The sequence below is a fragment of the Haematobia irritans genome, chromosome 2, assembly GCF_050003625.1.
Source record: "Haematobia irritans isolate KBUSLIRL chromosome 2, ASM5000362v1, whole genome shotgun sequence".
Classification (NCBI taxonomy): Eukaryota; Metazoa; Arthropoda; class Insecta; order Diptera; family Muscidae; genus Haematobia; species Haematobia irritans.
This window is the reverse complement of record NC_134398.1, coordinates 102,595,491-102,619,523: the sequence shown is the minus strand read 5'-3', so window position 1 is coordinate 102,619,523 and position 24,033 is coordinate 102,595,491. Positions and strand designations below refer to the sequence as shown.

The window sequence follows — 24,033 nt, the reverse complement described above, 5'->3', positions numbered from 1 at the left end:
AAATACTGGGTGCATTCTTCAACCCAAAGGGGAGTCTGCAAAATTCGTACTTAGCATTTCCCTATCTTTCTCGGCAAGTAATATCTGGTGGAATCCAGATTTTAAATCCAACGTGGTAAAGTACTGTGCCTTGCCTAAATTCGCCAGGATGAAGACAACGTTAGGAATAGGGTATTTGTCATCTATCGTATTATCATTGAGCTTCCTACAGTCAATCACTAAGCGTTTCTTGGTGTTTGCCTGTTCGTCAGCCCTTTCTTATCCACAACCCATACTGGTTTGTTATAAGGCGACCGAGATGGACGTATTATACCATCCCTTAGCATGGCTTGGGTTTCCGAATTGACGAAATCCGCTACCCCCATCGGGTAAGGGTATAGCCTCGAATATATGGGTTCTTCATTCACGGTACGAATGGTCGCTACGACATTGATATTGTATGGTAGAGCCTCATTCGGTTCCGCGAAAACCCCGATTCGCTTTCCTAAAACCAACTTGAAGTACTGTGCCTTGCCTAAATTCGCCAGGATGAAGACAACGTTAGGAATAGGGTATTTGTCATCTATCGTATTATCATTGAGCTTCCTAAAGTCAATCACTAAGCGTTTCTTGGTGTTTCCCTGTTCGTCAGCCCTTTCTTATCCACAACCCATACTGGTTTGTTATAAGGCGACCGAGATGGACGTATTATACCATCCCTTAGCATGGCTTGGGTTTCCGAATTGACGAAATCCGCTACCCCCATCGGGTAAGGGTATAGCCTCGAATATATGGGTTCTTCATTCACGGTACGAATGGTCGCTACGACATTGATATTGTATGGTAGAGCCTCATTCGGTTCCGCAAAAACCCCGATTCGCTTTCCTAAAACCAACTTGAATTTGTCCCTAATGTCTTGGGGTAGTTCAGTGTCATTGACGAATGTAAAAGTTTCATCCGCACATCTAAGAAAGTTGATTGTCTCAGAGCCATTGACAGTCATTAACCTCTTGCTCTTCAGGTCAAGTACGGCGTCCGTTTGCTTAAGTAAGTCCAGTCCAATTATACCTCCGCAAGTTGATAGGTCTGGCAGTAGAAAGAAGATCGCATTCCATCATCTACGTCCTCGACCTGATCTTCAGCCAGTTCCGGGTATCCGTCATCCTCTTGATCAGGTGGGATATCGTCCGATACCAACTGGTTAATCCTCTGCTGTTTCGGTCCTGTGTGCCTTGCACTACCATTGTTCGGTCTCTTACTCGCCTGTCCCTGACCGTTATAAACATTGGATTGGTCGTTCTGCTGTGAAATTTGCCACTGATAATTTGGAATTTGTCAACTATGTGAGCCGTACTGTCGGTGTTGAGTCGGCTGTCTAAATCTTGACGAGCTGTCAATTTCCATTGGTTGGGGCCGTTCCCGTTGAGCAGGTTGTCCCTGTCTTCTCATGAAATGTGGGTTTTTAGCTCCTTGTTTAAACTTATTGTCTATCGTTTGTTCTCCGTTCTGCAGTCTCTGTTCGGATTTCTGAAATCTCTCTCCCATGCTTCGAGCAAAGTTACTTGCGAACACATAATGCTCATGATTAGCTTCAACTTCTTGAGCTAGTGCTAAAGCTGACGGAAAGTCAGATGGTCGTGCAGAAAATAAAACGTCGCTTAACCCCTTCTTAGTTCTCGAAATAAATACCCGCAGAGCATCCGCTCTGTATTTTTCACTCAAGGCCGCAGCCACCTTGCTGTCGTAAGTCATGACAGTTTTATTTATCAACAAAGTCAATTTTTTTTCTACCTCATCGTAGTATTGCATAAGAGTCACATTACCCTGGCGTAACGTCGACATTTCTTGCTCTATAAGAAAAACAGGTCTCTTGTCAGCGTATGTAAAGTCCAGCCTATTTATTATCGCTCTAAAGTTGAGAGGGGTATCAAAGGGGGAAAGAATCATGTCAGCTGACCCTACAATTTTGTTCCTCAATATGCCTAACGCCTGATAATGCTTGGAACTCCCTTCGTATTTCTCATAAACTTTGTATGCGGCGTGTGCCGCTTTCCTCCATGAGACGTAAGTCTCATTCTTGCCCTCAAATTCTGGCAAGGATTTCATTATATCCAAAGTTTCAGTGCAAGATACGGTTAATCTAATCTCAGCATCTTTATACGTTTCTACCTCAGGTGTGGCTATAGTCATACTGCGAAATTCCCCTTTAATTTCCTCTAATTTCCGGTTGAATTCCCGTTCCTGTACGGCGAGCGCGCTGGCCACAGCTCCCTTTACAATCGCTTCTAATTGCTCCGCTGTAAATGCCATTGTCACTTGCTAATCACAAAGTCTAATTAAAAGTCACGTATTTCCGAGAAAAAATTAAAAATCACGTATTTCCGAAGAAAAGAATAAATAAAAAAATTACAGATGTAAATTATTATCCCTTTCTCTTCTTTCTTTTTTCAAAAAAAAAAAATTACCGACGGAAATTATTATCCCTCTCTCTTTTTTCTTTTTCAAAACAAAACAATTTTTCAATGAGCACTCTACTTACATTCTTAAATTAAATTAATAAAGTTGGTTGGTTGGTGGTTGTTTGGTCGAAGGTTGATCGATGGCTCAAAACGTTGGGTGTTGGTTGATAAGTTCAAAACGCTTGGTTGGTTGTTTGATGGCTGATCGACGATTGATCGATGGTTCAAAACGTTGGGTGTTGGTTGATAAGTTCAAAACGCTTGGTTGATTGATTGGTTGATAGATGGTTCGAAACGTTGGGTGTTGGTTGATAAGTTCAAAACGCTTGGTTGGTTGTTTGATGGCTGATCGACGATTGATCGATGGTTCAAAACGTTGGGTGTTGGTTTATAAGTTCAAAACGCTTGGTTGATTTGTTGATGGCTGGTTGATAGGTTCGAAACGTTGGGCGTCAGTAACAAATATTCGATTCATTTGGTTTTTTATTTTTCTTTATTTATGTCATCCAGACGATGGTTTGGATAAAATATTATTTTTTTATTGCAAAAATAACAATTTTCAAAAAAAAAGTTTTTTTTTTCAAAAACTCTAACAAAAGAAGAAAGTCAATTATAAACATAAATACCATACCAGAAAATAGTTCAGAACTTCTTAAAATTCGTAAATTTTACCAATAATGCGCCCATCTTGAACTTCGTATGGCACTAAAGACATTTTTGCAATTTTGAACTCCACCTTTTTCCTTCAAACTTCGAAATTTTCGTTAAAGGTGAGTATTAAATTCGAGTTTAGCCGCTAAAATCGCGAAAGTGAAAACTAAATAAGTAAGAAAAATGCATGAAATTATACATATTTGTTGCAAATTTTATTATAACTTGATGGGGAAAAGCCCAAAGCAAATTTTCACAAAGTTTGTATTCCCTAAAATGTATTATTACAGAAAAGTAATCGTGAAAAAATTACGTTTTTAGCGGCTAAATTCGAACTTAATACCCACCTTAACAAGTAAAAACAATTAATTACGTCAAATAAATGTTCTTGAATTTGTCGGAAAAAAATTACTTAATTTTGTGAAATCCACATGATATTTGCGTTTCTAATACAGTTTAGATAAAATTTCCTAAAATTTTTTCTAAAATTAACTAAAGTTTTCTTTCCAGGTGGGTTCACTGGTTTTCAGTGTGTGTAGATAATCTGCAAGTTAGCTTTTTTGAGTTTAGCCGCTAAAATTTTCATTTTTACGATTACCTTTTTCTAAAATCCGTTATAAAGAATATAAACTTTGTGAAAAGTTTCTTTGTGGTATTCCTCATAAAGATATCAATATTTAATTTGAAAGTGTAAATATTATTTAATATGAATATTAATTTGCGTGTTCGGAATAAAGGGAATAGAAATTTGGACACTTTCAAAAATAAAAGCGGGCATTAAGTTCGAGTTTTCCGCTAAAATTATGTTTCATATTAGCGGCAAAACTCGAATATCTAAAAGCAGAATAACATATCTTTTTTGGCAAATTGTATTATAACTTGGTGGGAAATGATCCAAAGCAACAATTGAAAATGGTTATTTTCTTTAAAATTACTTATTAAAGAAAAGAAACCGTGAAAACGTGGATATTTTAGAGCGATAATGCCAACTTAATACCGGCCTTAAAGTTAAAAATTAAATTAAGTACAAAATTATTCGTTAATAAATATTCATATTTTTTTTGTATTTCTAAATACGATAAATTTTAAATGCATGTAAAATGGTGTTAAATGCTAATAAATAATAGTTCACGCTTAAATAAACTTTATGTTTATATTGTAATTTACAATATTGCCAGTATTTTTCGGGCTCTTGTCCCCAATATAAGAGGCTTTCATCCCCAAAAATCCCCAATTTAATTCAAAATTCCCCATAGAAATCCCCAATAGAGTTTTTGGCAAGTTTTTTGGAAAAAGGAATAGGCTCTGTTGTAAAAAATTCATCATAATCTAAAAAGTGTAAGAATATGCAAGTTTTGTTATACCAGTTTGCAAGTTACAATAAGATTAAGATTTCAAAATCCAAAAAAATGAGACGGGTGCTCAAAATATTATCTGATACAATCCCTCATCAGAATTATTTATTGGTATAAAGAGTCATCGAATTTGTGTCTTATGCAAATTATCTTCTAAATGCTGGAGAAATAAAAATAGGAGTTGGGTCAACTTGTGTCGTTATGAATCAAAACATAGTTCTGAATAGCTAAGAAATAAAATTGGGTGATCGATCAAAAGGCGTTGTTGCCCCGATATGAACTCTATTATTATGTTTGATATATATTTTCCAAATCAGTGATGTATGCAGATGAGAGGCCAAACACTTCTATCCAAGTCCTTACGAAATAGTTTCACAATGGTAAACAATTTCTTAGAATTTTGAAGATTTTCTGTACTTCTTTAAGCCCCTTTTTAAGCATCCCAGCAAAAAAATTAGAAGTTCTTCCAACGGCACAACTTTAAAAGAACTTCCAGAAGATGCACTCCCAATGATGTTCTTTATTTTAACAACCCAGGAAGTTCTTTTAATTCAATTTTTTATAACTTGGTTTTTTCATACTTTTAATGGGTAATTTTAACTTTTTTGTTTCAATTTGGTTAAAAACATTTTAAACATTCATAAAATGGTACAATTTATTTAAATTTTGCCGAAAACAATGCTAAATCCAATCTGAAAAAATTGTGCATTTTTGAAAATATTTGAGGCCAAACGTTTCAGACAAACGTTAGAATCCATTAAAAGTTAGAAAATATTATAAAAATTATTTATTTGACAAAATATCACAGATTTTTTTAATTTACATCCAAATTCGGATCACACCTAAAGAAGAGATGGAAATTCAGTGCACCGGCTGTTGAAATGGAGGACTTCCGTCCTATGACAAGCCCATGTCAAATTCATCGCTTCTGCGTCAATTTTGCACCACTTCCGGATCCAAAAAGAACATTTCCATTACTTTTTTGGCGACGCTTTTTTTGCTGGGATGTAGAAGTAAAGAATTTCATATAAACCATAACTCAAAACCTGATTTGTTATACTGACCAGAATTCCCCACAAAAAACCCCAAATTTTTGGAAATTCCCCACCAAATCCCCAAGTCCCCAACTCAAATATTTTGTCCCCATCCACGAAAAAATATCCCCGATTTGGGGAAAAATCCCCAATACTGGCAACACTGATTGTAAAATTATTTATGTTTATACTTGACTTTCTTCTTTTGTTAGAGTTTTTGAAAAAAATTTTTTTTTGTTAGAAAATTGTTATTTTTGCAATAAAAAAATACTATTTTATCCAAAAGCTCAGTTTATTTCGTTTATATCAAGCACTGTTCTTTTCTGACTGTAAATCTTTAATAACATAAACGTATGAAAAAAGTATGAAAAAACAAGTTATAACAAATTGAATTAAAAGAACTTCCTGGGTAGTTAAAATAAAGAACATCATTGGGAGTGCATCTTCTGGAAGTGCTTTTAAAGTTGTGCCTTTGGAAGAACTTCTAAATTTTTTTGCTGGGATGCTTCAAAAGGGGCTTAAAGAAGATAATATTTTGAGCACCCGTCTCATTTTTTTGGATTTTGAAATCTTAATCTTATTGTAACTTGCAAACTGGTATAACAAAACTTGCATATTCTTACAATTTATAGATTATGACTAATTTTTTACAGCAGAGCCTATTCCTTTTTCCAAAAAACTTGCCAAAAACTCTATTGGGGATTTCTATGGGGAATTTTGAATTAAATTGGGGATGAAAGCCTCTTATTTTGGGGACAAGAGCCCGAAAAATACTGGCAATATTGTAAATTACAATATAAACATAAATTTTATTTAAGCGTGAACTATTTTTTATTAGCATTTAACACCATTTTACTTGCATTTAAAATTTATCGTATTTAGAAATACAAATAAATATGAATATTTATTAACGAATAATTTTGTACTTAAATTAATTTTTAACTTTAAGGCCGGTATTAAGTTGGCATTATCGCTCTAAAATATCCATGTTTTCACGGTTTCTTTTCTTTAATAAGTCATTTTAAAGAAAATAACCATTTTCAATTGTTGCTTTGGATCATTCCCCACCAAGTTATAATACAATTTGCCAAAAAAGATATGTTATTCTGCTTTTAGAGATTCAAGTTTTGCCGCTAATATGAAACATAATTTTAGCGGAAAACTCGAACTTAATGCCCGCTTTTATTTTTGAAAGTGTCCAAATGTCTATTCTCTTTATTCCGAACACGCAAATTAATATTCATATTAAATAATATTTACACTTTCAAATTAAATATTGATATCTTTATGAGGAATACCACAAAGAAACTTTTCACAAAGTTTATATTCTTTATAACGGATTTTAGAAAAAGGTAATCGTAAAAATGAAAATTTTAGCGGCTAAACTCAAAAAAGCTAACTTGCAGATTATCTACACACACTGAAAACCAGTGAACCCACCTGGAAAGAAAACTTTAGTTAATTTTAGAAAAAATAAAATAATTTTAGGAAATTTTATCTAAACGGTATTAAAGGGTGATTTGTTAAGAGCTTGATAACTTTTTTTTTTAAAAAACGCATAAAATTTGCAAAATCTCATCGGTTCTTTATTTGAAACGTTAGATTGGTCCATGACATTTACTTTTGGAAGATAATTTCATTTAAATGTTGACCGCGGCTGCGTCTTAGGTGGTCCATTCGGAAAGTCCAATTTTGGGCAACTTTTTCGAGCATTTCGGCCGGAATAGCCCGAATTTCTTCGGAAATGTTGTCTTCCAAAGCTGGAATAGTTGCTGGCTTATTTCTGTAGACTTTAGACTTGACGTAGCCCCACAAAAAATAGTCTAAAGGCGTCAAATCGCATGATCTTGGTGGCCAACTTACCGGTCCATTTCTTGAGATGAATTGTTCTCCGAAGTTTTCCCTCAAAATGGCCATAGAATCGCGAGCTGTGTGGCATGTAGCGCCATCTTGTTGAAACCACATGTCAACCAAGTTCAGTTCTTCCATTTTTGGCAACAAAAAGTTTGTTAGCATCGAACGATAGCGATCGCCATTCACCGTAACGTTGCGTCCAACAGCATCTTTGAAAAAATACGGTCCAATGATTCCACCAGCGTACAAACCACACCAAACAGTGCATTTTTCGGGATGCATGGGCAGTTCTTGAACGGCTTCTGGTTGCTCTTCACTCCAAATGCGGCAATTTTGCTTATTTACGTAGCCATTCAACCAGAAATGAGCCTCATCGCTGAACAAAATTTGTCGATAAAAAAGCGGATTTTCTGCCAACTTTTCTAGGGCCCATTCACTGAAAATTCGACGTTGTGGCAGATCGTAAGTCTATTCATGATGAAATGTCAAAGCATACTGAGCATCTTTCTCTTTGACACCATGTCTGAAATCCCACGTGATCTGTCAAATACTAATGCATGAAAATCCTAACCTCAAAAGAATCACCCTTTAGAAACGCAAATGTCATGTGAATTTCACAAAATTAAGTAATTTTTTTCCGACAAATTCAAGAACATTTATTTGACGTAATTAATTGTTTTTACTTGTTAACGAAAATTTCGAAGTTTGAAAGAAAAAGGTGGAGTTCAAAATTGCAAAAATGTCTTTAGTGCCATACGAAGTTCAAGATGGGCGCATTATTGGTAAAATTTACGAATTTTAAGAAGTTCTGAACTATTTTGTGGTAGACACACCCTCAAAAAAAATCGCTTCTTTAACATATGTTCCAAACATATTTTGCAGGAAGCACATATATTATTGGATACTGTCGAAACATTAATATGTTTGTTTTATGTGAACATATTATATGTTTGGAAGCATTTTGAGCCCAAAAATATTATATGCTTGGAAGAATTTTTCCCAAAGACGATTGTGCTCATTCCCTAACATACTCGTTATTTTCACTTCCACGAAATATTTTAATTCTTGGCACCTTTTTCTGTAATACAAATAATGTTGAAGAAATTATTCACTTTTATAAATTTTTTAAATTTTACCTTTCGCCTGCACGGAGAATCGAACCGAGGACCATACAGTTTGTACGCCAACACACTATCCACTGGGCTATGTAGCTGTTATGGTCACCAGCAGATAATTATCGTTATAAGTTACATTTATATAGCATAGTTTGCAGCGCCCACGAGCCCATGCAAACATAACATTATTTAACAGAAACAGACATTTGTTTGCCACGTGGAGCAGTGGTTAGCATGTCTGCCTTGAATGCAACGGGTCGTGGGTTCAATCCCTGCTCCGACCGAACACTTTTTTTTTTTGTTTTAATTTACACATTTATATTTATACTATATAAAATTTTTATAATGAAACTTCGAAATGTGGGTTATTAAAGCTTTATAGTCATTAACAGTGCTTGATATAAACAAAATTGACTGATTTTTGGATAAAATATTATATTTTATTGCAAAAATAACAATTTTGTAACAAAAAACTGTTTTTGGTACAAAACTTTAAAATTTGGAAGGAATTCAAAAACTCTAACAAAAGAAGAACGTGGAGTCGAGTAGTAACATACATAAATAGTTTTATAACATAAACATAAATTTATTTAGACGTGAACAGTTTTTTGCTAGCATTTAACACCATCGGTCTAAAATGCCTTTTATTTTTCTTTAATAATTCATTTTAAAGAAAATAAACTTTTTAAATTGTTTTAGCTGCAAAACTCGAACTTAATGCCCGCTTTTATATTTGAAGGTGTCCGTCAACTCCTCTGGGACTACTTATTAATAAAGAGGAACTAAACTTTGTTTTTATACATTTTACTGTGTAATTTTTTACTATTTCCTCCTTATTTCATTTTACTGTCGCAACTCTAAAAAGAGTATAGTGCCGTTATTTTTATGAAGACCCCTGATTTCTTTTAATGAACCAAGAAAAAAATTGTTCCCATAATGCCAAAATGATAAACAAAACACATGTCCACACATACATAAAATGCTGCTCTCAAGGCGAAAACACATGCTTTTTTTCAAATGTCTATCCTCTTGGTTCCGAATGTCCATTCTCTTTATTCAAATTAAATAATATTTAGACTTAAGCATATCAAATTTTTGGCCTTATCATAAAACAGTTTTCCGAAACAACATACAAGCAGTTTCACAAAAATTTCTCTCTTTGGATTCTTTCGCTGTGTTATGTTGATATCTTTCGTCAACTCTCCCGGTTTCCATCTCTATTTCTTTCTCTATACTCTCTCTGTCGCTTTGGATAAAATATCACAACATATGTATGTTTAGTCGAAATTTGTAAATTTATATATGTTTGCATTCACACATATGATTTTTATGAAACATTTATGCCCCAAACATAATATATTTTAACATATTAACATAGGTGTCCCAAACATTTAGTGTTAGTTTAGGAACATTACATGTTTGCACTTAAATATATTGTGTCTTAAAATTGTGCCCGAAACACACTTTGTTTATATCGGAACATATGAAAAACATATTTTTCTAAGAGTGTGTTTATTTTCATAATTCATTATGATTGTAAATATATAAATAAATAAATAAAATTTTGAGCACAATATTGTTTGGGAGAATTTTTTTAAGCATATAATATTTTTGGGTGCAAAATGCTTCCAAACATATTATATGTTCACAAAATAACATATTGTTTTTTGGAAGACAACATTATTGAATTTGGATGCAAAAATACAAAATGTTTGGAACTTAGACTACCCAAACATATATTGCTTAGACCAATATGCTTTCAAACATATTATATATTGGAAGAGATCAAACATATAAATGTTTGGGCAATACCCAAAAATGTATATGCTTGAAGCAAAATATGTTTGGGAGTATATGTTACAGAAGCGATTTTTTATGAGGGTGCGTCAACTCCTCGAGGACTACTTATTAATAAAGAGGAACTAAACTTTGTTTTTATACATTTTACTGTGTAATTTTTCACTATTTCCTCCTTATTTCATTTTACTGTCCCAACTCTAAAAATAAAAGGGCACTATACGCCCTTTCGTTATTTTTATGAAGGACCCTGATTTCTTTTAACGAACCAAGAAAAATATTGTGCCAATAATGCCACAATGATAAACAAAACACATGTCCACACATACATAAAATGCTGCTCTCAAGGCGAAAACATATGCTGTTTGTTTTTCAAATGTCTATTCTCGTGGTTCCGAATGTCTATTCTCTTTATTCAATTTAATTAAAATTTAGACTTAAGCATATCAAAATTTTGTCCTTATCATAAAACAGTTTTTCGAAACAACATACAAGCGGTTTCACAGAAATTGTTCTCTTTTGATTCTTTCGCTGTGTTATGTTGATATCTTTCGTCAACTCTCCCGGTTTCCATCTCTATTTCTTTCTCTATACCCTCTCTGTCGCTTTGAATAAAATATGTTTAGTCGAAATTTGTAAATTTATATATTTTGCATTCACACATATGACTTTTATGAAACATTCATGCCCCAAAAATTATATATTCTAACATATTAACATAGATGTCCCAAACATTTAGTGTAAATTTAGGAACATTACATGTTTGCACTTAAATAAATTGTGTTTTAAAATTGTGCCCGAAACACATTTTATTTATATCGGAACATATGAAAAACATATTTTTCTAACAGTGCATGAATGTAGTTAATCTTTATGCTTCATTTGTGCATAATTTTTCCTCTGTTTTAATTAATTTAATGAACTTACGCAAAAAATTATTAAAGTCATGGAAACGTTCTTAAAACATAATAATTCCACGATCTAAAATATACACTGAAAAAATACTGTCGTGAGGTCAAAGATTTCAAACTTTTCAATGGAGTCGTATTGTCCTTATAATTAAGTGATTTGACTTAAAAATGGGTATTATAACATTAACGAAAACATTATTGGGCTAAGGTCAAATTGACTTTAATAATTCAGAAAAATTGTTTAAAATTAATGAAATTGTCTTTAAATTTGTTGTCTTTTTGTTCAAATATAGGACATGTTTTTCAACACTTTATTTTAAAGACGTTTTTTACTTGAAACATAGCATAATTTCTACTGGAAGTCGAGTCTGAATTTTGAAAATAAAGTTGAAGAAAAAAAGCTGAAAAAACGAAAAATTAAAATTTGCTGCGAGAATTGTGTATTCTCCGCTTCTTTGGCTCGGAATCAATACCAAAATGTTTAAAGTAAAGACAAAATCTTTGGAACCGGGCATATTTTTTTCAGTATAATTAAAACAGCTTTAGTGAAATATAGGGTTCACTTTTTTGAGTGCACACTCTCAAAAAAACGCTTCTCTAACATATGTTCCAAACATATTTTGCTGGAAGCACATATATTATTGGATACTGGCGAAACATTAATATGTTTGTTTTATGTGAACATATTATTTTGAGCCCAAAAATATTATTTGCTTGGAAGAATTTCCCCCCAAAGAAGATTGTGCTCATTCCCTCACATAATTTTCACTTCCACGAAAATTTTTAGTTCTTGGCACCTTTTTCTGTAATACAAATAATGTTGAAATTATTAAATGTTTTAAATTTTACCTTTCGCCTGGACGGAGAATCGAACCGAGGACCATACAGTTTGTAAACCAACACGCCATCCACAAGGCTACGTAGCTGTTATAGTCACCAGTAGACAATTATCGTTATAAGTTACATTTATATAGCATAGTTTGCAGCGCCCACGAGCCCATGCAAACATAACAATATTTAACAGAAACATACACTTATTGACCACGTGGAGTAGTGGTTAGCATGTCTGCATTTGCATGCAAAGGGTCGTGGGTTCAATCCCTGCTCCGACCGAACACCAATTTTTTTTTTATTTTTTTTTTTACTATATTAAATTTTTATAATGAAACTTCGAAATGTGGGTTAATAAAGATTTACAGTCAGAAACAGTGCTTGATATAAACGAAATGGACTAAGCTTTTGGATAAAATATTATTTTTTTATTGCACAAATAACAATTTTGTAACAAAAAAACTGTTTTTGGTATAAAAGTTTGAAATTTTGGAAGGAATTCGAAAACTAACAAAAGAAGAACGTGGAGTCGTGTATAAACATACATAAATAATTTTACAATATACACATAAATTTATTTACGCGTGAACAGTGTTTTACTAGCATTTAACACCATTTTAAATGCATTTATCGTGTTTTGTACTTAATTTCATTTTTACCTTTAAGGCCGGTATTAAGTAGGCATTATCGCTCTAAAATGTTTTGCCTTTTACTTTTCTTTAATAATTCATTTTAAAGCAAATTAACTTGTTCAATTGTTCTAGCTGCAAAACCTAATGCCCGCTTTTATATTTGAAGGTGTCCGTCCACTCCTCTTGGACTACTTATTAATAAAGAGGAACTAAACGTCGTTTTTATGCATTTTACTGTTTAATTTTTCACTATTTCCCCCTTTTTTCATTTTACTGTCCCATCTCTATGAAGATCCCTTTGTAAATTTTGTTTTGTTTTTGTTTCCACCGTTTTTTAATTTCCTTTGCCTGAATATTTTGACATACTCCTCGTACGTTCCGATTTCTTTTAACGAACCAAGAAAAAATTGTGCCCATAATGCCAAAATGATCAACAAAACATGTCCTCACATACATAAAATGCTGCTCTCAAGACGAAAACACATGCTTTTTTTTCAAATCTGTTTTCTCTTGGTTCCGAATGTCTATTCCCTTTACTCCGAATAGTCATTCTAATATTCAAATTAAATAATAATAAAAATAATAATGCTTAAGTCTGAGCATATCAAATTTTTGGCCTTATCATAAAACAGTTTTCCGAAACAACATACAAGCAGTTTCACAGAAATTGTTCTCTTTTCATTCCCACGATGTGTTATATTGATATCCTTCGTCAACCCTCCCGGCTTCCATCTCTATTTCTTTCTCTATACTCTCTGTCGCTCCCTGAATGAAATAACACAACATATATATGTTTACTCTAATATATTCTAACATATTAACATATGTGTCGCAAACATTTAGTGTTAGTTTAGGAACATTACACGTTTGCACTTAAATATATTTTGTTTAAAAATTGTTTATATCGGAACATATGTGTTTAAGTTCAAATTCGTATGATCAAAATTTATTCGTTAGATGGGGACTTAAAATATTGTAAAATGACAATTTCCCCCTCGTTAGAAAATGTACCCTAAGCTCTGGATGCAGCTCTGTGCTTTCAGCACAATTCGTTACATTTTTCTAACGAGTCGCGCCATTACCGTCTTTCGGCGTCTAAGCTTTTGTTTTGATTCGTTATTGGATTACGTCCTTGTAACAACGATTTTGTAAAAAAGGTAAATATTGTCTCCCAAGAAATTCAATAAAATTACGTTTTATTGAAAGATTATTGAAAAGAAAACTAAATCCTTGTGTTTTTATTTATTTTATTTTTCGGTGCTACGCATTCATTGGTCCAATCGAGCCGGATACTTGCTTACAGCAATTAATAAAGGATTTTGTTTTGTCTTTTTTTAAAGGAAAGTGCTCATCATTTTGAAGCAACAACAAAAAAGCAGACAGTTGCAGCCATATTGGTGGAGAATTTAAATCAAAAAATTATTTAAATAATTATTTATCAACACACAGGTGCGTATGTCAGTGTTTTATTAAAATAATAGTGCAAATCGCGAGTGTTTTTAAATTTAAACCGCGGTCGTTTTACAGCATTGATTCAATTATTTCGTTTTGCCGACGGCAAATTGCATTTCGATAAACACACATTCGTTGCTACATACTTACGTACGTTTCTTTCGTTTGTTTAATTTCGTTTTTCTAAAAGATATTCAAGTGAAAGAATAATCAAAATAAAAAGTGAAAAAGTCAATGGTATATACTTGTGTTGTGTGGTGAATTTAAACGTTGACAAGTGCTTATTTACTTCAAAACATTATTTGCAATTACGTTGCCTTTAACTTGAAGTAAATAAAACAATAACAAAATACACACAGACTCCAAAGGCTCTGTTGGTCGTATTACCAGTGTAAACATACATCAGTCGTCGCTGCAGTCAACGTTTGAATTTGCATTGTGCATACCTACGTATGGTCAGTGATACACACACGTATATACATACATATTTTTTTTTTGAGGTGTGTTTCTTTGCTTTATTTGTTAACCCTCACGGGGCCGCGAGTCGTAATTATTTTGAAATTATAGAAATTTTTGAAATTGAGTTTTTTGGGTTTTCGTTTTGTATGACCCATTAGCGTTACGCGCATTGTTAAAAATTATCGTTTTGGTCACCTGCACCCTACAGGCGGTCCGGTACGATCGTATAATTTTTATTTTTATTATATATATTACGTATATATTTTTATTTATATATTTTTCAATTATTTACGATTTTTGATTTTTTTGGGAGATTATTTGGCGTGGAAGTGTAGAGGTGTATTTTAGTCCATGCAACCTACATTTGGTCTTACGGACATTTTTTTTATAATTTTTTGAATTTTTTTGATCTTTTGGTTTTCGTGTATGAAGCTTGATATAAATTAGCGGCAGTCGGTATTCTTCGATACACTGAGCGTAATTTTCGTAAATTCATTCATACACTGAGAGAAATAGTTCGAAGGTTTTTGTAGAATTTTGATATTTTTCGAATTCGACTTGCATCAATAATTTGCCCATTGTTTTATTGGTACACGGTAAAAAATATCTTGTGATTCGGTACACTGTGCGAAAGCTAATTGTTTCTACACTGGGAGAAAAATAGTCCATTATTTTGCAAATTGTTTGGAATTTGTGATTTTGAGTTTTGAAGTTGTTGTTTTACGAACAATTGGTTGCACTTCAAGAAATTTTGTGGTAATTTCGCTGCAGTGTGATAATTTGATACACTGAAAGAAAAAATTTGTTAATTTTTTGTTTTCGCATTGAGCATTTCGTGCAAATTTATTGATTTTTCGGCCAGTTTTCGCTGTCGATAAGTGCGTGTTCACATACTTTACGAGTTTTTGTGAATTTTTGTGACTCTAAATTATTTTCAATATGCCAGTTAATGCATTCGCGCGATTCATTAGAGCCGCTGATGCGGTTGTGAAGTTTGGGACACGGGTTAGCTCTTTGACGGAGGAGGATTTAAATGTTTATTCTCTAAGGGCTCAGGTCGAAGAGGCGAAATCACTATGGGCGAAAGTGAAATAGAGGTATGAGGAGTGTTTAGACGGTCTTCAGGAAGAGTCAGATAAGGGAACGGTAGAATCTGCTGACGGCAAGTATGAGGCAACTTATGATGCCGTATTGTTTCCTCTATCGAAAGGAAGATAAACGGTCTGAAAGCCGTTCCTAGGGCGTCAACTCCTATACAGCAGGCCGATGTGGCGGATATTTCTGCTCGTTCTGATAATGTTGATATTTCGAGAAATTCTCTTTTGTTAGGTGTTGACCATGGTGCGGTCCATAGTTTGGCGTTACCACCATACGATATTGAGGTTTTCGATGTGGACTTTCAGTCTTGGCCAACATTTAGGGATTTGTTTACTGCTGTTTATGTCAAAAATTCCCGTCTGAGTGATATTGAGCGCTTGTGTCATTTGCTCAAAAAGACTAGTGGCGACGCCCGTGAAATTGTAAGAAGATTTCCTCTCACTGATAGGAGTTTCGAGTTAGCTTGGAGGACGTTAAAGGAAACTTATGATAATTTGAGGATTTTAATCAGTAATCAGTTGAAGCTACTTTTCGACCTTCCGGTCTTAGACACTGACGCGTGTATTTCGGCGATGGCAGTGAATAACGTTTCTACGAACGATTGGGATCCGATTTTGATATTTTTGTGTGTACAACGTCTACCGAAGATAAGTGTTACTTTGTGGGAACAGGGTATAAGTGATGAGTCTGCGTTGTTTTCTTGGGTGGACATGGATCGTTTCCTTATGGAAAGGATTCAGACACTCACGTGTCTCCGCGATTTGAAGGGTATCGATGCTTCGAAGAACACTGATGGCAGGAAACTGCGTACGCATTTTACGAATACAGCTCCGAAATCTTCGCCATCTAAGTCGCGTAATTCGCAATACACTTCTCATTCTTCGAGAGATTCCGTAGATAAGACGTGTGTTCTTTGTCCACGACAAAGCCATCATCTTCGTGTTTGTCCGAAATTTATGAATCTTTCTGTGAATGATCGATTGACTGCTGTGAAACGGCACCGCTGTTGTTTCAATTGTCTATCGCGTAGACATGACGTTAACAACTGTGCTACAACGCGCAGTTGTGAGAAGTGTCAAGGAAGGCATCATACTTTGCTTCATCGCGATTCTTCCCATTCTACGAATGTGACGACTACGTCTTCGACCGTTTCGGCCGCTCGTCCTACGGATTCTAGCGGTTTGATTGACCCGCAGCCTTCCACTTCGTCTGGAATTGTGTCTGGTACTTCGGCCAGGCAAGTATTTCATGTTTCCCATAACAGGTCGGTACTATTAGGGACGGCTATGGTGAACATCGTTCATCAGGGTATGACGTACCCAGCTCGGGCGCTTATTGACCCGGCATCAGAAGCCTCCTTTATTACCGAAAATATGCAAAAGTTGCTTGGAATTTCGACAGCGAGTGCGATGTCTTCAATATCGGGCGTGAATCAATCGGTTTCGATCACTTCTCGCGGTATTTGCCCTCTGAGTATAGGGTCACCGAAAGATGAGTCGTTCGTGGTAGAGGCGACTGCGTTGGTCCTGCCCAAGATTTCTGGGAATTTACCGTCTTTCCAAGTGAGTCGGAATTATATGTCGCGTTTGCCTAATTTACGTTTAGCTGATCCTAATCTGTTCGATAGTCGTCCGGTTGATCTATTGTTGGGGGCAGACGTGTATCCCAAAATTATATTACAGGGGATTCGCTTCGGTATATTAGGTTCGTTGATTGCTCAACAGACAGTCCTCGGTTGGCTCATTACTGGTTCAATTCCCACTTCTAATGTGACGGTTTTTTCAACGACTGTTGAATTCATGGAGGAAGATGGTCTTGACAAGACTCTTCTTCGGTTTTGGGAGTTAGAGGACTTACCAAGACGGGCAATTTGTTCTCCCGCAGATAAATTTTGTGAAGAAAATTACAAGAATACCACATATAGGGATTCCGATAGAAGATACGTAGTGACTCTTCCGATAAAACCCGAATTAAAGGAACAGGTCTTGCGTGGACATTCGCGGACAAGTTGTTTGAAGCAGTTTGTTCGTGGTGAGGCTTCGCTTTTACGAAAGCCTGAAACAAAATTAATGTATGATGGGGTGATTAAAGAATATTTGGACTTGCAACATATGAGACCAGTGTCGTCGACTTCTCCTTCTGACCAAACAGTGTGTTACTTGCCTCACCACCCAGTTATCAATCCGGAAAAATTGACCTCAAAACTTCGAGTTGTCTTTAATGCTTCGCATAAGACCTCAAATGGCAAAAGTCTGAACGACATTCTTTATGTGGGACCCACTTTACAATTGGAATTGGTTTATTTGATTTTGAGGTGGAGATTTTTCAAATATGTTTTTAATTGCGACATCACACAGATGTACCGCCAAATTAGGGTAAATTCGGCCCATACTTCTCTGCAGCGAATTGTTTTTAGGGACTCCCCACAAAAAGATGTACAGGACTATGAGCTGCAGACCGTGACATTTGGAGTGAATTGTGCTCCCTATTTAGCCATACGGACGTTACGGCAATTGGCCGATGACTCCGAAAATGATTATCCCCACGCGGCACATATTCTACGAAGGTGCATGTACCTGGATGATGTTTTGACAGGGTACCATGACATGGAGACCGCTGTTGAATATAGGGACCAATTGATTAGGGTATTATCATCGGCAAGGTTCGAGCTGAGGAAGTGGAATTCTAATGAGCTAGCCATTTTGGAATCGCTTCCGGCTGACCATTTGGTTGACGCCAAATTACTGGCTTTTGTTGAAGCTAGTAGTTCGAAACCGTTGGACATTGGGTGGAATGCGCAGTTAGACTTGTTTTATTTTGATATGAAACCGATTGAGCGGAAATCTCGGTTTACTAAGAGAGAGGTTTTATCGGCTATAGCTAGACTATTTGACCCTGTTGGGTGGCTGTGACCAGTTATTATAGTGGCGAAGATAATTATGCAACAGGTTTGGTTGGATAAGATAGGATGGGACGAGTCTCGCGATGTGAATCACCTTCGTATTCCTCGATGGGTCAATTACTCCACAGACTGTGAAGTAGAATTACATGTTTTTTTCCGACGCCTCGGAAAAAGCATACGCGGGGGTAGTTTATGTTCGTGTGGTTACGCCGCAGGGACATATCTTCACCCATTTGCTATCTTGTAAGACTAAGGTAGCCCCCATCAAATCTATATCTTTGCCACGTTTGGAGCTTTGTGGGGCAGTTTTGGCCTCAGAACTTTATAAGTCTACAGCCAGGGAGCTAGATATTGAGTTTCGGCGTGTTTATTGTTGGACGGATTCTACGATCGTCCGCTCATGGCTTCGAAAGACGCCATCTACGTGGTCTACTTTCGTGGCGAATCGCGTATGTAGGATTCAGGAGAATACTGGGGGACAGAATTAGTACCATGTTCGCTCTGAGGACAATCCGGCCGAAGTCGGAAGTCGCGGAGTGTCGCCTGCAGAGTTGGCGGTTTCGACGCTTTGGTGGCATGGACCAGAGTGGCTCTGCTCAGATAGTTCTCAGTGGGATATTAGTGAGTTGACCCCTCTTGAGACTGACGTTGAGGTACGGGCGGTCAAGATTCACGCATCGTTTTTTACGAACTATGAGGAAATTTTAGAGAGGTTTCCTTCGTTAGATAGAGGTCTACGATTCATCGCATATATATTTAGGTTTTATCACAGGACCCATTATTCACATACTAGTCGAAATGTGTATCACGACACGACGTTGACGGCAACCGAATTAAAGACAGCGAGATTACGTCTAGCTGTTCTTTCTCAAAGGGCTCATTATCCAGATGAGTACTATTGTTTGATGGAAAAGAAACCGTTAGGTTCCAGGAGTTCATTGTTGTCATTGAATCCATTCCTTGATGAGGAGTGGGTTATGAGGTTGAATGGTCGTTTGAGTAAGTGTCCTACCCTTTCGTATAGTGAGCGACATCCAATTATAGTGCCGTATAATAGTAGATTCGCTAGGTTACTGGTGAAATATGTTCACGACATGTCTATTCACGGAGGGAACCAGTTGGTTCTACGTCTTATTCGGATTGAGTATTGGATTCCTCGTCTAACATCTTTGATTAGGTCGACTATCAACCGGTGTAAACGGTGTCTGTTGGATAGGAAGAAGTCTTGTACGCAGATCATGGCGGCTCTCTCACCGGAGAGAACTGTACTTACCAGACCGTTTACTACGACTGTCGTTGATTTTGCGGGACCTTTCGATATTAAGTCATTTATAGGGCGCGCATGTAAGATAACAAAGGGTTATGTTTGCGTTTTTGTATACTTTTCGACGAAGGCCATACACTTGGAAGCCACATCAGACTTGTCTACGACAACGCTTCTGGCTGCCTTTCACAGATTTATATCTCGGCGTGGTTGTCCCAGACTATTTTTTCGGATAATGGTACGAATTTTGTAGGCGCTTCACGCGAAATGGAAAAGGAATTGAGATGTGTTCTTAAGGAGGGACGGGATAAGTTGTGTTCCGCACACCAGTTTCAGCAGCTTTCATGGCAGTTTATCCCTGCCGGAACGCCACATATAGGTGGCCTCTGGGAAGCTGCTGTCAAAAGCTTCAAGACGCATTTTAGGAAGCATGCATCAGGATTCAAATTCAGGATTCAGGTGTGAATAAAAGAGTGCACTCTAATGTCTGTGTGTTGTGTAGACGAAGTTATAATCTACGGTCGTGTCGCAAATTTTTGAACATGCGTTTAGAGCAACGATTGCGCATCTCCCATATCTGGACCGATGTTGGTTCTACAACCAACCGTCACGCTTGGTCCCACTATTGTCCTCTTGCTTGTCTTGTCCTCTTGCTTGTCTTGTCCGATCATCGAATTCCAGTCCGAGCTGTCCTCGACCCTTGTGCGGGGTACAGTATGATTTGTAGCAGTCTAGCCCTCAGCCTACGGCTTGTCTCAGCGATGACGTCGCAGGACACATTTTGTCCGCTTATTGCTGTCTCCCGACACAATGCAGAAAATAAATTGTTTTTTTCTGCCCGGGTAACGGACCTGACCCGTGTTGTTACCCCGTCGTCGTCGGCTCCAGATTCGATACGGGAACACTTGGAGAGTCTCCAGCTGGCCGACCCAATGTTTTACCGTCCTTCCGGGGTGGGGTTGGTCTTAGGGCCCGATGTCTACGCACGGGTTATGAAAACACAGATTTCGGCTGGGTAGTGTCAGGTCAATGTCAACCATAAGTGTCGTAGGTCATCCTGGCCAAAAACCCAGACACTGCAGACCCTCCGGGCCAACGGCTCTACGAGCACTTAGTTAAGTTTATGAAGTTGGAAAAGATGAAAATATGGAATAAAATGAAAGAATTGCTCAATTTGAAAATGAAACTGACATCGCATGTTATATTTATTTTGATATTAATATATTGTACATATGTAATATTCTATGAATTCATGAATTTCAATTACAACATAGCTGGATGTTGCAAGGCGGGCGGAATGTTTAAGTTCAAATTCGTATGATCAAAATTTATTCGTTAGATGGGGACTTAAAATATTGTAAAATGACAAATTCCCCCTCGTTAGAAATGTACCCTAGCTCTGGATGCAGCTCTGAGATTTCAGCACAATTCGTTACATTTTTCTAACGAGTCGCGCCATTACCGTCTTTCGGCGTCTAAGCTTTTGTTTTGATTCGTTATTGGATTACGTCCTTGTAACAACGATTTTGTAAAAAAGGTAAATATTGTCTCCCAAGAAATTCAATAAAATTACGTTTTATTGAAAGATTATTGAAAAGAAAACTAAATCCTTGTGTTTTATTTATTTTATTTTTCGGTGCTACGCATTCAATATGAAAAACATATTTTTCTAACAATGCAATTATTGCAATTACAACGTTGCTCATTGCTTTATTTTACGGTTCTTCGTAAATTTTAATAGAAGTCGGAATCTTCAGTTTAGAAGCCGATGCAACAATTCTGTTTGAAGAATGTAAAAAATAAAATTTCTTTTATATGGGCTTCAAATTTCGATGATCTTTGAATCGCCGTTATCACAAAAGTAATTACGGTCAGAAAAAAGTTAACCCTTCTTTAAGATAAAATGAACTAATTTTTAAAAAAGTTGAACTTCGTATAGCGCCAAAGACATTTTTATTTATTTAAATTTTATTTATTTATATAGGTTAATTTTTCGTCAATAATAGGTTAGGTTAGGTTAAAGTGGCAGCCCGATTAAGATTCAGGCTCACTTAGACTATTCAGTCCATTGTGATACCACATTAACTAAAAGTACCTATTACATATGGGCACTTCTAGTTTTAACCGCTGAACCTTCTTGATTATTTTTCTTTGTTGAACCAACCAGATTCTTCCAAAAACATTAGCAGACTGCTTAAGTTAACGTTTTCCAGATCCGCCAGTAATCCGAAGCTATATGCTCCTAAATGTTGCTTGCGCTTTACACAAAATGCAGGACACTCACACAAGAGGTGTTTAATTGATTCTTTTTCCTCCGCATCATGACAGCTCATACAATAGTCATTATACTTCGCGCCAATAGTTTTTGCAAAATCTCCTATCAGGCAGCGACCCGTTATAGCAGATATCAGGAGTGATATCTGACGTCTCGAGAACATTAGCATATCTAGTGTGCGGTTTAAGTTGAAATGGGGCCATATTTGCTTGGTGTCGTTACAACCCTTGCAATTCTCCCATCGAACATTTGCCATCATAACAGCCTTCTCACGCAGCATGAGCTTGCAGGTAGCTAGGGGCATACCAACAAATTCTAGTTCCCCTGGAATATGTAAGGTAGTCCCTAGCCTTGCCAACTCATCCGCTTCGCAGTTCCCCGGTATGTTCCTATGGCCAGGCACCCATATTAGGTGAATATTGTACTGCTCAGCCATCTCATTGAGAGATTTGCGGCAATCGATGGCCGTTTTCGAGTTGAGGAACACAGAGTCCAAGGATTTTATTGCAGGTTGACTGTCTGAGTATATATTAATGCCCACATTTTTTGGAACATTACTTCTCAGCCAATTCGCCACCTCTCTTATTGCTAATATTTCAGCCTGAAAAACACTACAGTGATTAGGTAATCTTTTCGCTATTTGAAGTTCCAGATCATTAGAATATACTCCGAACCCCACTTGTCCATCCAATTTGGAGCCATCAGTGTAGAAATCTATATATTCTTTATTCCCCGGGGTCTGTGTGCACCACGCCTCACTGTTGGGGATTAGAGTCTCAAACTTTTTGTCGAAAAGTGGACTCGCCAAAGTGTAATCCACTACGTTAGGTACATCTGGCATTATTTTGAGGACAGAACTGTGACCGTAACCTTTTTCCGACCACAGCGATAGTTCGCGCAACCGCACAGCCGTTGTTGCAGCTGACTGTTTGGCCAAAATGTCTAAAGGCAATAGATGCAGCATGACATTAAGGGAATTTGTTCCTGTCTTGCTGAATGCGCCTGAAATACACAAACACGCCATACGCTGAACTTTATCTAAACCAGTCGGTTTCTGAAGTGCCGGCCACCAGACTACAACACCATATAGCATTATAGGTCTAACCACTGCCGTGTATAGCCAATGCACAATTTTTGGTTTTAGTCCCCACTTTTTTCCTATTGCCTTTTTGCACGAGTACAAAGCTACAGTTGCCTTCCTCGCCCTCTCTTCAATATTAAGCTTAAAGTTCAGCTTCCTGTCCTAAATAACGCCAAGGTATTTTGCACAATCACCAAAGGGAATTTCAATACCCCCAAAGGAAATAGGCCTAACCGTGGGAGTTTTGCGATCTTTGCAGTACATGACTAATTCTGTCTTTGCAGGATTTACCCCAAGACCATTGTCTTTCGCCAATTGTTCAGTCATCCGGAGGGCCCTCTGAATAATATCTCTGATTGTGGATGGGAATTTTCCACTGACTGCCAGAGCTACATCATCTGCGTATGCCACCACTTTTATCCTTTCTTTTTCTAGAGTAACCAGAAGGCTATTTATAGCAACATTCCAAAGAAGAGGTGATAGAACTCCTCCTTGGGGAGTGCCTCTGTTCACATACTTTTGTATGTTTGCTTGTCCTAGTGTGGCTGAAATACGTCTCTTCATTAGCAGTTCGTCTAACAGCCTGAGTATACATGGATCAACATTCAGAGTTGTCAGTCCATTTAATATCGAGCTCGGATGGACATTATTGAACGCCCCTTCGATGTCTAGAAACGCCACGATTGTGTATTCTTTGACAGATAGTGAGCTTTCAATAAAGCTAACTAGTTCATGTAGTGCGGTCTCAGTAGACCTGCCCTTCGAGTATGCATGCTGTCGTTTCGAGAACAAACTTGAATCGATGCTAGTTCTAAGATAAATATCTATCATCCTCTCCAGAGTCTTAAGTAGGAATGAGGATAAGCTGATTGGTCGGAAATCCT

General features: G+C 36.5%; 1 protein-coding gene across 1 annotated transcript; it reads left to right on the top strand.

Moving 5' to 3' along the window:
* Positions 1–15,605: 15,605 nt before the first annotated feature.
* Positions 15,606–20,258, top strand: LOC142224895 (uncharacterized). The gene is made up of 5 exons (XM_075294673.1): positions 15,606–15,626; positions 15,744–17,941; positions 18,002–18,427; positions 19,302–19,873; positions 19,924–20,258. Exons 1-5 carry the CDS (start codon positions 15,606–15,608, stop codon positions 20,256–20,258), a joined length of 3,552 nt encoding a protein of 1,183 aa, XP_075150788.1.
* The last annotated feature ends 3,775 nt before the right edge of the window (positions 20,259–24,033 follow it).

What these genes read in the sequence shown, in the direction of transcription:
- LOC142224895 (XM_075294673.1), top strand. Translation starts at nt 15,606, where the DNA reads ATGGGCGAAAGTGAAATAGAG. An exon ending in GACATTGGGTGGAATGCGCA is followed by an intron (nt 18,428 to 19,301) that starts GTTAGACTTGTT and finishes GTTTTATCACAG; the next exon opens with GACCCATTATTCACATACTA. An exon ending in GTCATTTATAGGGCGCGCAT is followed by an intron (nt 19,874 to 19,923) that starts GTAAGATAACAA and finishes TTTTCGACGAAG; the next exon opens with GCCATACACTTGGAAGCCAC.